Below are 18800 nucleotides of genomic sequence, written 5' to 3' on the forward strand. Positions count from 1 at the left end.
TCCCAGCCACAAGCAGAGAGCTAGATGAAAAGCAGGGCTGCTGGGATTAGAACCGGGGTCCATATGGGATCCCAGCATGTGTAAGGTGAGGACTTAAGCCTCTAGGCTACTGTGGAAGGAGGATCTTTCTCTCTGCCCTTTTCTTTATGTAAAATGTGCCTTTCAAATAATTTTTTTTAAAAAGGAAATTAAAATCTCTTTCATGAAAATAGCACTGGTAAATTTCTCACTTGGAATTACTGTGTCAGTGGAAAAGAAAACAACGAGTGACGAAGTTTCAATGTGCAGAAGCAGAAAGCAGAGGGCAGCACGCAGTGCAGGTCAAGCAGAGGACATGGTGCTTTGAATTGCACAGACTGCAGAAACTATAAGGTTTAAGGAATGAATCACACAGAATTCTAATGAGATTGCTGTTACATAAATCATGCTGAGAAAGCGCAGGCTCTGCCAAGATAAAAGCAAACCATTGTCAAGCTTAATATGATTCAGCTATCTAAATATAACAGAAAATCCACCCTGGGCTTAGCAGTAATCCTGGCGCCATGGCCACCTTCAGGAGCTGAAGATGGAGACACTTTCATCAGAGGCTGGCACTCAGAGTACAAGCCACCTGCTGGCAGCTCACCTGAGCGCCAGATGTCGACACAGTCCCTTGTTTCAATCAACACTTTCTGTGGGCTACGCTCTGAGGACATCAAAGAAGAGTACAGCACAGTCTACATGGAGAACACTGCTGGGGTCTGTGCCGTAGGTGTGGATAACACGAAGGTGTGAAGAGAACAGCTCCCCTATTTGGCAGGGCCCAGGGGAGCTTCCCGCTGCACGGCAGGGCCTGGCGGATGTCTCTGCAAACACCTGAATGCAGTTCCACCTCCCTTTGCAAGGACACTCGACCAACCCGCTAAGAATTCCGTAATCTATTGAGGCATTGTTGTTTGCCCCTGTGAGATGGCTTTTACAACCATCTTGAGCTTGGGAGTTAATGCTGCTGATAACGTCTTGGTGAACGGGCCTTCAACAATGTATGTTGTCTTGGTTGCTCTCATGGCCCTTTGGCTGCAAGAGCTCAAGAATGTCTGTACTAACATCATAATACATACTTTCAAACTAACTTAGGGTTATTGAGTCCATAATAGTAGTGGGAATTTATGTTTGTAGCTTTTCTGTTTCTGATCTTTTATCTTTTCCCCTCTGTGATATATTTCTTCCTCTAACTGGTAAGTTGTAGAATGAGAATTGTAGTAGAAGTGTGTTACTGATTAATATTTGTTTACTGATGAATTCCTGGCTGCAACGTCAGAATGGATAATGCCCTGTCTTAAGGTGAAACAATTTGCAGAATTATCTTTGGAAGCATCCACTTGTACATTGTAGAGTTGAAATCAAAATGCAGTAAACATGGCTCGTTGCAATTCTTTTTTGCTTTTATAACTCCTGCTTTACTTGCTTAGCTAACATAATTGTGTGAGCTTGTAGGCAACTAATGCCAATGGCCCCAGTCCCCATAAACCAAGGCCCTAGCCTTATTAACCCATGTATAATTCAAGATTGGGGTCTGATTGTCACAGGTGGTGCCAAAGTTGAAGCCCAGACCTGGGGAGAGCAGGCAGGGGCTGGCAAGCCGAGATTAGCAAGGAATGCCTAATCCTTCCTCACTCACCTGTTATAATTGTGCCCCCCTTGAAGCTATGTTACACTGCCCACAAAGAAAACTTTGTAATTGTACTGCTCGGGGCTGCACTCTGCAGTCGAGTGGATGCAGCACCATGACGTAAAAGGTCTGTGCCAGAGCTTGTGACTGCTTCTGTATAAATTAAGGGGACAGCTTTCTCGTACTGTCCACTATGATCCTGGAATTGGAGTGGCCTGTTTTTTCTCTCTCTACCCCTATTTCACGCACCCTTCTTGAGTTCTGAACTCGGCTGAAGCTGGCCTCCAGCAGAACACTACATGCCTGTTGGCCTAGTTTCTTCCCTTTTGCCAAGGAGGACTGTGGCAAAGATTGATGAGGTGAGACTCAGTTCCCTCTTGGCACCATCTGGACAGGTGCTATTTCAGTCTGGTTACAGACAGCATGTGCCAAAGAGGGTCACAGATCCCCTTGAAAGTGTCAGTCCAATTTGCTAGTACTTGTCTGAGGCAAAATGCCAGACAATCAGACAACAACCTGTGCAGCAGCCATGGCTTTCTTCAAGCTCACATCCTGGCTTGTGATCAGGGCAATACAGAGTGGGCGCCATGCCTCATCAAGGACTCCCCGACAGATACACGGACGCAAGGCCTAACCTTCTGGAATTCAACGTGGAGTTCACGAAGTCAGGTCTTACACACTTTGATCACTAAGAATAATACAATAGTAACTGCTTCACAGTACTGCTGTAGGGACTCGATTCAATGAAGTATGCATAGTACTTGGCAGAGGGCTTGGCACCTGCTCAGAGTCTCTGGGATGGCTGATAATGAGATTCCAGCTCCACCTTCATGGTCTGTGCAAATGGAGTCCCTACGGCCGTTTTCAGTTCCAGCTCAGATACAACAGGGACGTCAGTAACAGACCGACTTGGGGGGTAGGGGCGGGAACAGAACAGGAAAAGGAGCTCTCTCAAGCTTGTGGCTGAGTGCTTCTCTAACCAGGTCTCTACTGCCTGTTTGCTAGAAGGAATGAGGCACTTACCAGTTCTCCAAAGTGTTTCATGGCGTATTCTAACACCCCGGCAGCTGCCTCAGGCTGTTGGAGCTTGTTATTAATGCTGCGGACACAACAGAAGGACATGGTTACAGTCAACAGGTCTGAGGGTGGTTCCTGGTCACGTGCAGGTGTTAGGAGCACGCTGGGGACAAGATCCTGCAGACACAGAGGGCAGCACGCCCTACAGCCTGCAGGAAGCTCAGCTCCACTGATGGCGCTGGAGGAGGGGTTCCTGACCCCTTCCCTGCAGCTGATGGTGGCAGGGGAGAGGCACAAACTGGTTTGCTCCCAGCTTCCTCCAGGCAGGCAGCACCTGTTTATTTCCTGGACCCAGAACTGCTCCTGCTATGGTGTGCAACTGGGAGTCCCTTCTCATGTCCGAACCCTTCCCTCTTCTCACAGGTTGCCTTCAGGAACAGGAATAGCCAAAGTTCATCAAAATCACTGAACTCCATGCAGAACAGAGGTGGCCCTGCGGCTGGTCCATCGACGTGCCTGGGGCCCCCGGATGTGCAGTCCTGGTGGCTGCTCCCTTCCAACTCAGATGCTTACCCCTTGCCCTACAACAGGCTGCAAAAGGACCACGGGAGTGTTACTCTGGCTGGCCTCCAGTGATGCCTGCTTTGCTGATGTCAGTTCTGGGCAGTACATGGACCGTGTGCTAGAGGACCAAAACTGTATGAGCAGCAGAGTAGCATCACTGCTGTGATGCAGGTGGACATGGGGTAATGCTACCCAAAGGCCTGCTGCCAGCCTTACTTAGCCAGACATATTGCAAGGAGGCCCTACAAGCTGGAGACCTTTGTTGCAACAGGGAATCGTGCAACTAAATTCAACACCAAATGCAAGCATTGGGCCTGGCGCAGTAGCCTAGTGGCTAAAGTCCACACCTTGCACATACTGGGATCCCATATGGGTGCCTGTTTGTGTCCTAGCCGCCACTTCCCTTCTAGCTCCCTGCTTAGGGCCTGGGAAAGCAGCAGAGGATGGCCAAAAGCCTTGGGATCCTGCACCCATGTGGGAGACCTGGAAGAAGCTCCTGACTTCGGATTGGCTCAGCTACGTTGTGGACACTTGGGGAATGAATTAGCAGACAGAAGATGTTTCTGTCTCTCCTTCTCTCAGTTTATCTGACTTTCCAAAAAAAAAAACAAAAACAAAAACAAAACCAAAACCAAAAACAAAAACCAATAAATCTTAGAAATCCCGCAAGTTTTGAGGCTGGTACCATGGCTTATACACTAAGTCTCTGCCGGCAGTGCTGGAATCCCATATGTGTGTCAGTTCATATCCCGGCTGCTCCACCTCTGCTCCAGCTCCCTGCTTGTGGCCTAGTAAAAGCAGCAGAGGATGGCTCAAGTCTTTAGGCCCCTGCACACATGTGGGAGACCCGGGAGCTCCTGGCTTCAGATTTTCCCAGCTGTGGCCATTGTAGCCATTTGGGGAGTGAACCAATGGATGGAAGATCTTCCCTGTCTCTTCTCTGTGTAAATCTGACTTTCCAATAAAAATAAATAAAATCTTAAAAAATTAACAAAACACAAGTCTGAATTATAGAAAGAAGGGAAAAGGGGAGGGGGAAGGAGCTTGAGGAAGTCACAGAGGATGTCCACAGTCACCCTGCTCACTGCAAAGGGAAGAATGGAACACATCAACTTGGAAACCTATCCAGGTTTAATGAGCAAGGATCCAGTCTGTGGTGCTTAGTACGTACTGTCTATTTGCCCAGAATTAATGTTCAAGTGGTAGCGGGAAATTCCAGGACTTGGGTTCCATGTGGTAAAATGGCAAAAGATTGCTATTACAAATATTACTTTAAAAAATTCAAATTCCAACACACCTCTTCCAAGAAAACACAGCATTGCCCAGAAATAAGATGAAGCAGAAGTTAACATGTGCGAAAGTAATAATCTAACAGCTTATGTTTACAAAGCATATTTGCAATGATCTTTCCAATGTATCACTCCTTCGACTTCCTGTCATTTCTAGCAGGAACAGAACGGTACTGTGAGCCCTGGCTTAGTCACGGGAAAATGAAGGCCGGGAAAGGGGAAGGCGAGGTGGGGGATGCTGAAGGCTAAGGTTTGAGCAATGTCCCAAAAGGGGAAGGCGAGGTGGGGGATGCTGAAGGCTAAGGTTTGAGCAATGTCCCAAGTTTCACCTGTTGTAAACTCTATTCCTAAAGGCACACCTCAGTGGGGCTTCCTGTGGTAGCGAGAGGCTTGGTCCTAAGAGCAAGCTCTCTGGCTTGCGTGCTCAGCAGCCCCACAGGAGGCCCTCCTCAGGAGCCAGACACGTGGGTGCCTTCTTCTGAGGTCCCCGGCCTCCAGAGATCCTGCTCCTTAGAAACCACCCCATCAGAGGCACTCAAGAACAGCAACAGAACACTAACCGTGACCAGAAGCTGTCCTGAGCAGCGGGCCTGTAGCCAACAACACACCACTGAATGCACAGAAGTGGCTGTGCCACGCGGCCATGGCCAGAGGCTGGAAGAGTCTGAGGGAGGTTCAGGAGAAGACAGGAAGACTAGGGACAGTCTGGAACGCCTCAGAGATTATGCAAGTGGTTGGGACCAGAATCTGATGGGAATGGAGGCAGCAAGCTTGGCCTTACGGGGCCTCAGATGGTATTGAGGACAGACAGGAATCCACAGCAACAGCCATCCTTGCCCTAAACTGGCAAAGAAGCTGGTCAGACTGTGTCCGTGCCTGAAGGCTTCACGGAAGGCCAAGGGAAGAACAATGAGTTAGGGCATGTGGTGGAGGAGACAGCCAAACAGCAAGGGGTCCAGGCTATTTCTAACCACATGAAGATGCAAGAGGGAAAAAAATGACTCAAAGATAGAATTCGTCATCAAAAGGAAAGCAGGGCGGGAAAAACTGGAAAACTCAGCCCAGCCCTGAGGTACAGAATCAAAGAACATTCTCTGGAGAGGACACCAAGGGTATGGCTCAGCCAGGGAGATCAGTCTGAAGGAAGAGACCAACACACCAGTGGGAAGCATGCTGAAGGCGTCTCAGAGGCCTCCAGGCTGTCCTGCACCAAGGCCTGGGAAGGAAGAGGGCTTGGGCAAAGGCCCCCTCCGTAAGATTCCTGCCCTGAGCTGCCATGGCCTCTGCTCCCAGAATTCCTGACAGCACTCTGTGGCCACTCCCACTGTGGCTCAAGCGGCCCTGTGTACGGTTCCAAAGAATACAAGGCACAAACCCGGGAGGTGCCTATGTGAGCATCTCTGATACCCTTTCAGCATACCTCCCACTCGAATGCACGTGCAGGCAGGCAGGCTGCAGAAGGCAAGGCATCCTCCAGCTGGGCACTTTAAGGGTGCCCTGAGGTTCAGGATAAGCTCTTGTCCATCAGCAGTCACTGAACCATCACAACTTTGACTGGACTAGAATACACTCATGAAAAATGAGCAAGCTTAGTCTGAGAAATGAAATTCTTATGCCAACCCATTCCCATAATGCTTCAGAGGAAAGAGAGTCTAACTGCACCAGCTATTGTTGCCCTGTTTATTCCTTCTTCCTCACATCCATCTTTTCTCTTTTTAAGTTTGTTTATTTATTGAAAAGACAGAGTTAGAGAGAGAGGGAAAGAAAGAGAGAGAGGGACACCAAGTACTATCTATCTGCTGGTTCACTCCTTAAATAAATGGATGCAATGGCCAGGGTTGGGTCAGTCCAAAGCTGGGAGTCCGGAATTCCCATCTAGGTGGCAAGGACCCAAACACTTGGGTCATCTTCCCTTGCTTTTCAAGGAAAATAAGGGGGAGTTGAACTGGAAGTGGAATAGTCAGAACTTGAACTGGCACTCATACAGGATCCTGGCATCACAGCAGGTCGCTTAACCAGCTGTACCACTTTCATTTTCTTAAGAACTTCCTTCTGGAGCTCCTTTTATCTTCTCTCCTCCAGGACGTGTGCACTGAAAGCCTCCCAGGCTGTTGATGGAGGCATTCCAGGGAGATGAGTGAGTACAGCCCAGTGAATAAGGGTGCTGGTCGGATTGTCAGGGACCTTCATTTTTCCTTCTTTCCCCAGGACTGTGGCACTCTATCCGGCAGGCAATGTCTTGCAACAGCAACAAAAACAAAGCCACCCCGGGAGCCTACTGGATGTTTGAGGCACTGTGTTCACTGCTTATGTGGACACCAAGTCTCAACCTTATGAAGACAATTCCAGCACTAATATTCCCACTTGACATAAAGAAACGTGGCCAGCAGGTCACAGGTTGTTGGCAATCGTCCTGGGAAAGCCTTGCCATCTAAACGTGTTCTAAGTAATAATCAAGGATGTGCCATAAACTCTCAGAGTTCCAAACTTGGCCTCATCAGGCCCCTTCCCACCCCAGTCCCTGTACCTTCATTGTGACAGCTTCATTGACACCATGGCCATCATTTCCCTCAGATTCCCAGGCTCACCCCACACTTCGATTTCCTTTCCGAAGCGACTACTATGCAGCACAGCCTTCCTTGGGAGTCGGCACGCACAGCGGCAGGCTTTCCCCAGGCAGCGTGCCCAAGGCTGCCAGGCTTGAGTTCAGCTAACAGTGTGCAGGTGAAACACACTTTGATGGAATCAGCAGTTGCCAGCTATGAACTCCCACTCATCTGCTCCTTGGGTGACACATGGTTGTCCTTTGAAATGTTCCCCTTTTAAAAATGGGCTTTTATGAGATGCTAGGGACAGTGTGTTCGGCACGTGGAAAGAAGCCACCTTCGCTCATCAGCCCACTTTAGGATCAAGTCTGATTTTATGAGCAGCTGGGAGTTTTATCAAAGTCCACTCCATAAACACTCTCAAGTGTGCCCCTTGGGAATTCCCTATTAACATGGTAGGCTTACAAAGTCATGCTGCTCGGGCCCGGCGGCGTGGCCTAGCGGCTAAAGTCCTTGCCTTGAAAGCCCCGGGATCCCATATGGGCGCCGGTTCTAATCCCAGCAGTCCCACTTCCCATCCAGCTCCCTGCTTGTGGCCTGGGAAAGCAGTCGAGGACGGCCCAAAGCTTTGGGACCCTGCACCTGTGTGGGAGACCCGGAAGAGGTTCCAGGTTCCCGGCATCGGATTGGCGCGCACCGGCCCGTTGCGGCTCACTTGGGGAGTGAATCATCGGACGGAAGATCTTCCTCTGTCTCTCCTCCTCTCTGTATATCCGGCTTTCCAAAAATAATAAAATCTTAAAAAAAAAAAACAAAAAAAAAAAACACAAAGTCATGCTGCTCAAAGTCTCTGCAGAGACACTTAATGACAAAAGCCAGACCCCTCTGTTGCCAGTCCAGTGAAAACACCTGATAAAAAGAGGACTAAAGGACCCAAAGCCTGGCCAAGCCACAGTCAACACAGCCATCACAACTACGTGCAAAAAATGATGGTTGAGCCACCTCTCAACCAAATGGCACTGAGGCCAGGAGAAAAGATAATGGCATCACAGCATCTTCTAAACTCCCGGATATTGATTCCATTATTGTCTGAACTCAGCAGTAGGGGCAATTTGCACCCATTTTCCAGTGAGCACACCTGGGTGTCGTCTTACACAGCTGTGACTCTATAAACTGTCCATTGGTATAATAAACCCAGAGCCCACAGCAGAACCTGGTGGCAAAAGGATGAGAGACATACTCAGTAGAACGGAATCAGCAGTGGATGAGGCAATTCTACTGACAGGTCCAGCCTCACCCACACCTCCTCCATACCCCAGTCTCAATGCTTAGATTTTATTAGAGGATGAATTCTTCTCCTTAGTCACTTTTCCTACAGGCTCCTCACGGAGGTCAAATCCGTAGCACTAGGGCTTGGCTGTCCTTCCTATCTGGTCTGCTTGGTTTCGGGCCCGCATCTCTCAGCCTTGGCACCCTGGGCATTCGCAACATGGTGCGGGACTCTTTTGCACACAGCTCCAGCTGCTAGAATGTTCTTGGGCAGCTGAGGAGTATGGGCAGCCACATCTGGGGGAACACTCAGACTCCCGAGTGCTCCCATCAGGAATTCATGAGGACAAACAGCTCCAGGCCTTCTTTCTCCTGTCTATTTCTAGTGCAGACTCTCGTCTACGTTTCATTTGGTTCCCTGTCAAATAAGAATTCTCTGGACTCTCCTGGCACTGGGCTGGCGACACATGTGTGGCAGCTGCCAGGGCTGTGCCAGGGGCCTGAGGAGGCCACACTGGACAGCACTCTGGGTCTCCACCCTGCATCAAGCAACGTTTCTCATTTTCCACAGTGGAAACCATTTCAAATCCACTCAGCTCACTTCTCTCAGAGCCTCTCCCTAGGGGCAGCTCTGTGCATAATGTGGGACTAAAAAGAAAACAGGCTGACTTGCTCACTGCGCCACTAAGATGCAAGGTTGGCTGGACTCTGATGCCTGGGTCAGAAAGCTAAGCAAAGCTCTGACCCATGAAGTCAAGCATTTAAGAGTCGGTTTTTTGAGTAGAGTAATTTAAAAAGGAAAGGACAGGGCCGGCACGGTAGCTTAGTACCCTTGCATGTGCTGGAATCCCATATGGGCACCTGTTCGCGTCGTGGAGGCCCCGTTTCCTTTCCATCCAGCTCCCTGCTTGTGGCCTGGGAAAGCAGTCCAGGATGGCCCATGTGGGAGACCCAGAAGGAGGAAGTTCCTGGATCCTGGCTTCAGATGGGCACAGCACCGGCTGTTGTGGCCACTTGGGGAGTGAATCATCAGACAGAAGATCTTCCTCTCTGTATATCTGACTTTGCAATAAAAAGAAATAAATCTTAAAAGGGGGGGGGGATAATATTAGCCATCTAAATTAAAAAGAAAGTAGAAAAAATCCTATTTTTGTAAGAATGGTTTGGGGGAAGCATCTATTTTTTTGTTTAAGAAAACGTTGAGGGAGGGAAGCTCTGTACAACAGAACGAAGTATTTTTACCTGTGTGTATTTATATTATTTTATACACAGTGAAAACTCAATCAAACATACAATTGACATCCTGCTTTTTCACCTGCCATAGGTATTTTCCACATTGAGTTTGTGCAATAACTTGGAGTGGCTGCATTATCGTTGCATCTAGTGGCAGCCTGGGGTGCTTGAACAGCACCCCGAGTGCCAAGTCACCAGCAGGGTGCTCACAGTCATGTCCCTCTGCCTGTCAGTGACTGTTCCCGTATCCCTTACGGGAGCTGACCAAGGGTCTCAGTGCCCATGCCCAAGGGTGTACACTGCCTAGTAGCAAGTCAGGCGGCTGCACTTCCAGGCATCTCCTGGCTGGACATGGTGCCTGGGTGCCCTAGCACAAACCAGGATGAGCCCCAGAGAGGCACACACAGCGCCAGGGTGTCAGAGCATGGGAGTGGTGCTGCCCAGGTTTCCAACCGAGGGGGCTGTCGGAGGTATGCGTAAAAATGAGGGATGGCTGTCACACTCCCAAGGCTCTGGCTGATTTAGGGAGCTATTGGCAGGCTCATGCTCCCAGCATGTCAGCCAGTTAATTACTTCCAACTTTATCTCTCTTGTCAACACTTCTTGACAAATTGGCCATTATCTTTGTATGCTACAACAATGAGCACTGCTCCTTTGCTGCTGTTGCCTGGGGGTTTTCTCTCCCCCTTTCTGCTTCTTAGATCCAGAGTGAAATGAAGAGCTCCTAGAGGGACCATTAAAAAGAAAGGACTGTCAGGGACAGGACAGGGGAAAGGACCACATGAGCCCGGGAAACAAAGCCACTCTTACCATCTACCCTGACTCACAGCAGAGTGGAGTTTTTGGGTACAATCCTAACTTCTTGGCTTCTGTATGCCCAAGAGCTCTGACTCAATCTATCAAGTGGATGAAATCGGGAAACAAAAATTAAATGAGCTGGCACCTAGTGACCTGGCAGCTCCAAACTCCCCATATTTAATTGAATAAGCAGATGCAACAAGCCTCTCTTCCACTAAGAAGATGGCCTATACTGCAGGAATACCAATGCTCATTCTGGGGCCAGCGAGAAGAAATATGCCAATAAGCCTGGAGGAGAAAAGATGCAAATGAGAACGGCGACACCCTGTAATTGAATTACCAAGATTCACAGCCAGTGAAACACCCAACAGAATTTGGAGAGGCCAATGGTGCCATTATTGATACACTGTGTTGTCACTGGGACGGCCATCAGGTGGCCAGGAGGGAGATGTCAGCCCAGCGGCACCTCTTCAGGTTTCAGATGCACCTTAATGTGCGCATTTAGGAGGCAGCACACACAGAGCTTCAGAGCACTGAGACCATTAAACTGCCGGTGGTACGTCCTCTCCCCACCTGTCGAGTGGCACATCAAAGTCAGAAGCAAGTGCTCTAACTCCCCTAACAGTGGTCCTGTCTCACGATCAGCTGGGTGTCCTGGAAGAGAGAGGTTTCCAATGAATGACAGCGAGCCTCCCGCTGTGGAACAGCTGCCAAAAGACCCTCGGTTATCTGGGCCAGCTTTAGCAAAAACCCCAGAGCTCTCCTCGTTGTCGGCCTACTTTCTGCAAGAAAACAGTGTCTTTGGGGTTTCTAAGAAGCTCCGTGAAGGAAAGGTACTATACAGTGAATCTATGAAAAGTCTGCAGGGTAATTATATCCACAGGGTTCCGGGCAATGTTGACCTCTTGGGTAGAGCAGAATCTACCAGGGCATTAAGGAAGCCATGGGGCCGTCACCTGAACTCATGCTTGGGCTTCCCCCTGCCACAGGGAGCTTCTCTGTAAGGGTACAAATTTCTAGAGACACGTGGGCATTTCTGAGGGCCACGGGAATCCAGGGGCTGTCCGTGTGTTTGGCTGGGAGCAAGCCTTCCCGCCTCTGGCCCGAGGGCTTTTGCTTCCAGTTGAGATACAGGAAAAGAACAGGACTGTGTACCTTTGCGGGAAGCCAGGAAAGCTCAGACTTCCACGCAGCACAGAGTGACACCACGTGCTTACAGTCTGCACAGAGTGGGCTCTGTCTGTCCAACTCACCCCTCACTTGTGGACTGTAAAACCCAGCCACCCTTGCCATTAATTGATGGCTCATGCACAACTGGCACAAACCTCCAAGCATTCTTCAAGAATGACATGTCTGTTTTCCAGTGCGTGGTGCCCAAATCACAGTGGCAAGTCAGCCTCAAGAAGTCCTGCAGCTCCTGGGGTGGCGTCGGGTGTGGGGCGTGGAGCTAGGATTTGGCCTGCAACCCCTGGCAGGGGTTTGGCTCTGGCTAATGGTGGTTATTAGGGTCCTGAATTAAATGTGGGGAACATAACTGCCCAGAGGTAACACTTTTCTTGTAGGGATTTATTATTTTCTTTATTCTGTCTTCAACCTTCGCTGCTACGTGTGACCCGAGAGGTCATCACCACAGTGGCATCCACACAGGCCTCTGGAGTAAACAAGCGGGGGATAAGACACTGCAGGCTGCCTGCTAGCCTCTCTAACTGGTGGCCTTCCAGGGACAGGAAGTCATGATACAGCAGGGATGTCCTGGATAAGACCTCAAACTATTGATTAAAAGTAAGAGGGTTGAATCAGATGATTTAAACTTTCCTAGTCTTTACTTTCTTTTATTCTAAGATTAAAACTTCAAGAATGAAAAAACAGAAATAGACACAAAGCAGAAGAGAATGTATGGCCTACGACCAATACCTTTCTATGACAAAACACTGGAAATGACTGTGGAGAGAGGCGCCCGTGGATACTCAGGAGGTCAGAGTCTCCCGTATGGAACCTGTTTTCCCTTCACTAGGTGCCAGTTAAGTACTGTTTCATCTTATCATCAACTGGCAGTATTTGCTGGGCACTGATGACATGTCACACATACATGCATAGTCGTACAACTTAAAGTATCACACATACGTCAGGAAGCTTTTGAGGTATCTCTAGAAAGTTTATTGAAAATAAAATGTGTCAATGCAAAGAAATTTAGTAATCCATGCACAGTTTTTTCATTAAAGTTTATGCAAATTATACATTAAGACATTATTATGCATGGATTTCAACTTGTTTTATAACAAAACAACTTATATTTCATTCTTACAAAAAATTTGCCTATTTTAAAAGTCAGAGCTGCAAAGAGAGAGGCTCTTCCATCCACCAGTCTAGTCCTCAGATGCCCACAATGGCCAAAGCGAACCAGGGTGAGCCAGGAGTCTGTGAAACCCACTCCAGACTGCCCATGCAGGTGGCAAGGACCCGGATACACAGGCCAGTACCTGCTGCCTCCCAGGGCACGCGCTGACGGGAAGCTGAGTCAGAAGCGGGGCAGCCGTCAAACACGGGCACTCAGAAAAGCACTCAGCATTACGTCTGTGTGACACATCCGTGCTGCTGTACGCCACTTTCCTCCCTCTGCTGAGGAATGGCATTCTGCTGAACGGATACACCGACATGCACCTGTCACATCTGGCTGTTACGAATGCTGCTCCTACAAATGTTCCTGTGCCTGTCTTTCGGAGCCTGTGTGCTCATAGTTCTGTTATGGAAATACCTTCTAGTTCTCTAGGAGAACTGCAGGGTTTAGGGTTACGGGCACCTTCATAAGAAAAATATTTCTCCGGCGTGGTTTTCCCCATTTGTGTTTCTGCCAACTGCTTCAGAAAGCTGTCAGCATCGAGCATCTGCAGGCTTTTCCACATCAGCCCTCCAGCTGCTCAGCAGCTTCTTCCTGGGATTGTAATCTGAATACCCACAACAGACAACGAGACAGAGCAGCCTTTCAGCCTCTGTAGGACTTTCCAGAGATCTTCCGTGGACTCCTGTCTAGTTCCTGTTCCTTACTGTATGACAGGAGTTTACCGTGGATACATGATTCACAAGAGTATATACTGAATATATTTCTTGTTTCATTCTCTTCGTGTCTTCCAGTGAAAAAAATCATCAGCTTTACTTTTTTTCCTATTTTAAAACCATATTTCTTACATTCAGTTACTATCATATTTATTATTTCCTTTGTGGCTGGTATTTTTGGCATTGTATGTAAATCTGCTTATAACGGCACACTGACAATGCCTGAGTCCCCCATGTTATCCTCTGGAAGCTTTATTGCTTTGCCTTCACCATGAGGAACTGAAATCCCCGGACTTGGGTGGGTGTAAAGTAAGGATCAAGGGCCTTTCTTCCCCGTCTTGAGGCTACTCAGTTAGCCCAGCGGCAACGGCAGACTGTCCGTCTCGCTGTCCCAAGCTGCGATGCGGTCATTAGCCAAGCCTCCAGGAGCATGGGATCTGCTTCTGGACAAATGATTCTGTCCCATTTGTACAACTGTCTGTGCTTGTGCTGAAGACACTGCCTTAAGCATTACTGCAGCTTGATATCCAGCAGTATTCATTTCTCTAAATTTATTTCTCATTAAAAAAAGGTCAAAGCCCGGCACAGTAGCCTATAGGCTAAAGTCCTTGCCTTGCACACACCGGGATCCCATAGTGGGCACCTGTTCTAACCCCAGCGGCTCCTCTTCCCATCCAGCTCCCTACTTGTGGCCTGGGAAAGTAACTGAGGATGGTGCAAGGTCTTGGGACCCTATACCTATGTGGGAGAACAGGGAGCTCCTGGATCCTGACTTCAGATCGGCACAGCTCCGGCCATTGTGGACACTTGGGAGTGATCAGCAGATGGAGGATCTTCCTCTCTGTCTCTCCTCCTCTCTGTATATCTGAATTTCTAATAAAAATTTATTTCCAATAAAAATGAAACAAATCTTTAAAACAAACTGTCAGGGCAGGCACTATGGCATAGTGGGTTAAGCTACTGCCTGTAACAATATCCTATATGGAACTGGTTTGAGTCCTAGCTGTCGCACTTCCAATCTATCTCCCTGCTAATGCTCCTGGGAAAGCAGTGGCAAATGGTTCAAGTGCTTGGGCTCCTGCCATCCATATGCAAGACCCAGATGAAGTCCCAGGCTATTGGCCTTGGTCTTGTCCAGCCCCAGCAATTACTGCCATATGGGGTGTGAAACAATGGATGAAAGATCTCTCTTTCTGTAACTTTCAAATAAATAAATCTTAAAAAAATCTTACATTTATAACATGGATAAAACTAAACCTGGAGAACATGGAAGGTAAATGAAATACATCAGACAAAGACAAATACTGCATAGTCTCATTCATGTGAGAATGGAGAGTAGAGGTTACTGGGGCTGGGGAGATGCTGATGAAAGGACACACAAAGCCAGCTAGAGGGGAGAAGGAAGCCGCAGGAATGTACTGCATGGCAGTGAGGATAGTTAGCATACTGCATTCTTGGAAATAAACTAAAAATAAAAACACACAAAAAAGTTTTAGTTATTTTCAACCCTTCACTACACTTAATGTTGCCAAACTCTGTAGTGAGGAATCTCTGATTTTATCTCCTTTTCACAGCCTGGTAAAGTTAGCAAAGTAACTTGTCCATCGCCACATCCAGGGAAGGGACGAGGTGAGATTTTCCGATTCTAGACCCAAGCACTCAAGGGGTACTTTACACACTGCCTCCTTAATCCTAAAGCCACATGATGGTCAGTCCATTTAACATGAATGCATTACAATTTAAGAGCTTCTAACGCTTCAAATTCCCCACTTCCAGTTAATTTCCAAACGTTTAGCAACTTCAAAGGGGTATCTCCTGGTAGGTCTCAGGGGAGTAAAGCAATCAGGGGTCAGGGTTCTTGGGTTCCTCCCACAGCCCGCTCACAGAGGGACAATCACACGTCTCCCTTTACTCTGCCTACTCCCTCTCTCTCTGATCCTTGGGCCAGGCTCCGCTATTTCCCCTTTACCTAGTAAGGTCTGACACACACACACACACACACACACACACACACACACACACACACACACACACACACACACACACACACGAAGCCTTCCCCACTGTCATCTATCCTTCCCTCCAGAGGCCATGCAGGGCATCCTCTGGGGTGACCACCCTTCCTTTGTGTCCTCCCGGCTATCTTATCACACTGTCCTGAAGTTCAGCTGTCTGTTTTTCCAAGTGGACCGTGAGGCATCGGAGGTTGGGCCAGGACGGTAGCAGGTGCAGGACGTGGGCCTTGGCAGAAGTGAACAATTAGAAAGCTCAGGAAGGACATGGAAAAGCCCTTGGTTTGGGCTTTCAGCTGAGTGATGGAGAGGTCAGAGGTCAGTGGCTGAGTACAGCGCAGTGGGCTGTGACTCACTCAAGGCTTCAGGAGAAGTAAGACGGCCAGATGAAGCACACAATGAAACTACAGCAGGGCAGCCTCTTCTGAAACGGGTTTCTTCCACAGCCGAGCCTGGTGTCAGGCACCGCTTTCCCTAATCAAGTGCACAAGTGACGCCTGAAGCATTGGCGGGGACACATCAAAGGAGGAGTCATCTCTCCATCAGGGACATTTTCAATTTGGGTAACAGAAGCTCTCTCTTTGTCTCTCCAACTCGAAGACTCTCAGCTGCTCTGAATGGTTCCAGTTTTTGGTGCCAACAGGCTGGACACTGGCAAATGTGACATGAACCTAAGCTTTATTTTCATCAGCATCTTTCCCAGGAGTGCCACACTGATCCTCTTCCACCAGCAGCCAGAAATGCGGCATACATGGTAACCAGGCCAGGCTGCTCAGGCTTCTGTAGCGACTCCTGGCCTTACCGGCCCTTTGCTCACCAAAAGGCAGAGCAGGCACTGCAGGTTTTTCTGGGCAGGGGTCCTTAAGTCTCGCTCTCTCTTCATGGTTTTCTCCACTGGCTTAGCTGTGCTCACAAGGGCTGACCCTCCCTTCTTCAAGAAATTCACAATTTAGGGATATGATAATGTTGTGGATAATCTTCTAGCATAGAAATGATCCTTAATTAACAATTGTTTTTCAACATTTAAGAAATTGTTGACATGCGGGCAGCTGAGGCAATTTAGGGAAATCTTCAAGTGAGAAAAGCTTGTGTCTCCAAGATATGCCTTATGTTAGAAATCAGTTTCCAGAAAATAAATGTCAGAGACAATCCAAATTTATAATCCCCCTCATATCGCCTCTAAAACAGGATTACTACATGGGTTATAAATACGAATGGATGATGGCTTCATTATCTTCCCAAATATGGAAACTGACAACATTTTCTTGTTTGGCCAGGAGAAGCAGCTTCCTGGAAGATTAAACACGCAGTTGCCTTGGGCTCGTCAAGTTTCCCTGTTCCTCTACGCTGAGACACAGCTCTGCATCTTCTACCTGCCGGTTCCCCAAACACCTGCAACAGCCAGGCCGGGACAGGCCAGAGCCAGGAGCCAGGAACTCCACATGGATGACAGGGGTCCAAGCATCTGGGCCATCTTCTGCTGCCTTCCCAGGAGCATTGGCAGGAAGCTGAGTCAGAAGAGCAGCTGGGACTTGAAGCAGTACTCTGATACAGAAGGCAGGCATTCCACGCGGTGGCTCAACCCGCTGAGCCCCACTGTGGGCCCCTCCCTGTTTTCTCTACCGCATCACCATCCTTCCTAGGTGGCAGGAGCAAGTGGGGTGCCGTTCGTGACTTCATGGCACATGTGGCACAGAGTGAAGCTCACAGTCATTTAACTGCCAGGAAAACCTTGAAGGTCATCATGGAGTTCCGTATCTGTGGGATGCTAACAATTATAGCCCAAGCTCTCCCTAGTGAAGCGAACTCTATACATAGTTCAGGCTGTGGTGTCCTGCTGGGCTAACCAAAGGAAAGCAGAAAGTGACAGCCCTAAACAGAATCTTCTGGGTAGCAGGGTAAGTGTCTGTGGTGCCAGCAACACCATTGGCCCTTAGCTCCCCAGCAGACCGGGGAAGGGAGACAGCACTCTGACCCCCTGGGCCCCTGCGCCTTTCAGGTTTGGGTGACTCCAGCCGAGTGGCAAGGTGGGAGGGTTACGGAAAGCGCAGCTGGCAGGTAACAGGCTAGTGTGGGCAGGGCTCCGCCTGGACTCCTGCAGGATAAATAGCCACTCCAGAGGCTCCAGAACACGGAAGCAGCAGTCCTGTGTCCAGAAGACTGTTGCTGCTTCAAGGATGAAAGGATCTCTGTATGCAATTTCAGTGAAAGGCTTATTCTAAGGTTGTTTGTGGAAATGTCTGGTTATTATTATTTTTAAAGATTTTATTTATTTATATCTGAGAATTAGACATGCAGAGAGATCTTTCATTTTTTTGGTTCACTCCCCAAATGGCTGCCACATCTAGAGCTGAGCCAATCCAAAGCCAGGAACTTCTTCCATGTCTCTCATGTGGGTTCTGGGCCCCATGGACTCGGGCCGTATGCTGCTTTCCCAAAGCACAAACAGGGAGCTGGATGAGAAGTGGAACCAATGCCCATGTGGGATGCTGGCGCTGCAAGGTGCAGGATTAGTTTGCTACATCACTGTACCAGTCCCTAGGTTTAATTTTGTTTTGTTTTTACTACTATTTTTTTAAGACATAAAAAAAAAACACCAGTGCTCTTGAAACTTAGTACATGGATTAATTATAGTATCTTTTTTGGGTACAAAGTCTTACATGGAGAGAAGGAAAATATTTTCAAATTGCAAACCATCCTGTACAGATTTTCCAGGTGACAGCAATTCTTGTTTCTATACTTCACGTGTTTCTGAGTTCTGAACCCTGCGACAAGACGGGCCTGTTCCCTGTCTGGCCTAATGACGGACACACATATTGAGTCACCAGTCCCAGAATCGCGCATGGCCTCCTGCCTTTTCACCTCTGCTGTAACCTCCTGACACCTCACTGCAAAAGGTCAAGCATGACAGCTGACACTGGCTTACTCTTTCTAAAGGAGAAAGTATATTCTTTCTTTAGAAAGATTTTTTTTTTTTTGCTTTGCTTTCTATGAGATTTATTCTATCCATGTATCTCTAGAACTTTTCTAAGTTGGAAATTCCCAAACGTGAGAGCTACTTCCAGGTGGGACAAAGAATTGGTGGAGCACGGAATGGTGATGAGGCAAAGGAACGACCAGCCCCACTGAAAGCACATTCAGCATGGTGCCACACGCTGGCCAGGCAGCAGCCTCCACAAACAGCATGAGCTACATTAACAGTCCCTTTCGGGGAGGACAGTGTCTTAACTCCACTCTCCCTTGTCCACCTCACCCTCAGCCTGTGGTTATGCAACCTTTAGACAGGAATTTGGAAATTCCTCCAACCTGCCCTGCTGCTGATAGAGCTGAGCCAGTGGCTGGCAGGGGCAGAATCTAATATGCCAAA

At 48.5% G+C, this 18800-nt stretch overlaps 1 protein-coding gene across 3 annotated transcripts in view; it reads right to left on the reverse strand.

Annotated features, from left to right (window-relative positions):
* Positions 1-18800, reverse strand: part of MTOR (mechanistic target of rapamycin kinase) — a 136825-nt gene that overhangs the window by 47139 nt on the left and 70886 nt on the right. For all 3 annotated transcript variants that reach the window (XM_058675171.1, XM_058675160.1, XM_058675165.1), the window contains exon 29: positions 2675-2750. In XM_058675171.1, the coding sequence (XP_058531154.1) occupies positions 2675-2750 (76 nt within the window). The remainder of the gene's footprint in view (positions 1-2674; positions 2751-18800) is intronic.

The sequence above is a fragment of the Ochotona princeps genome, chromosome 2 (genome assembly GCF_030435755.1).
Source record: "Ochotona princeps isolate mOchPri1 chromosome 2, mOchPri1.hap1, whole genome shotgun sequence".
NCBI classification, from domain to species: Eukaryota; Metazoa; Chordata; class Mammalia; order Lagomorpha; family Ochotonidae; genus Ochotona; species Ochotona princeps.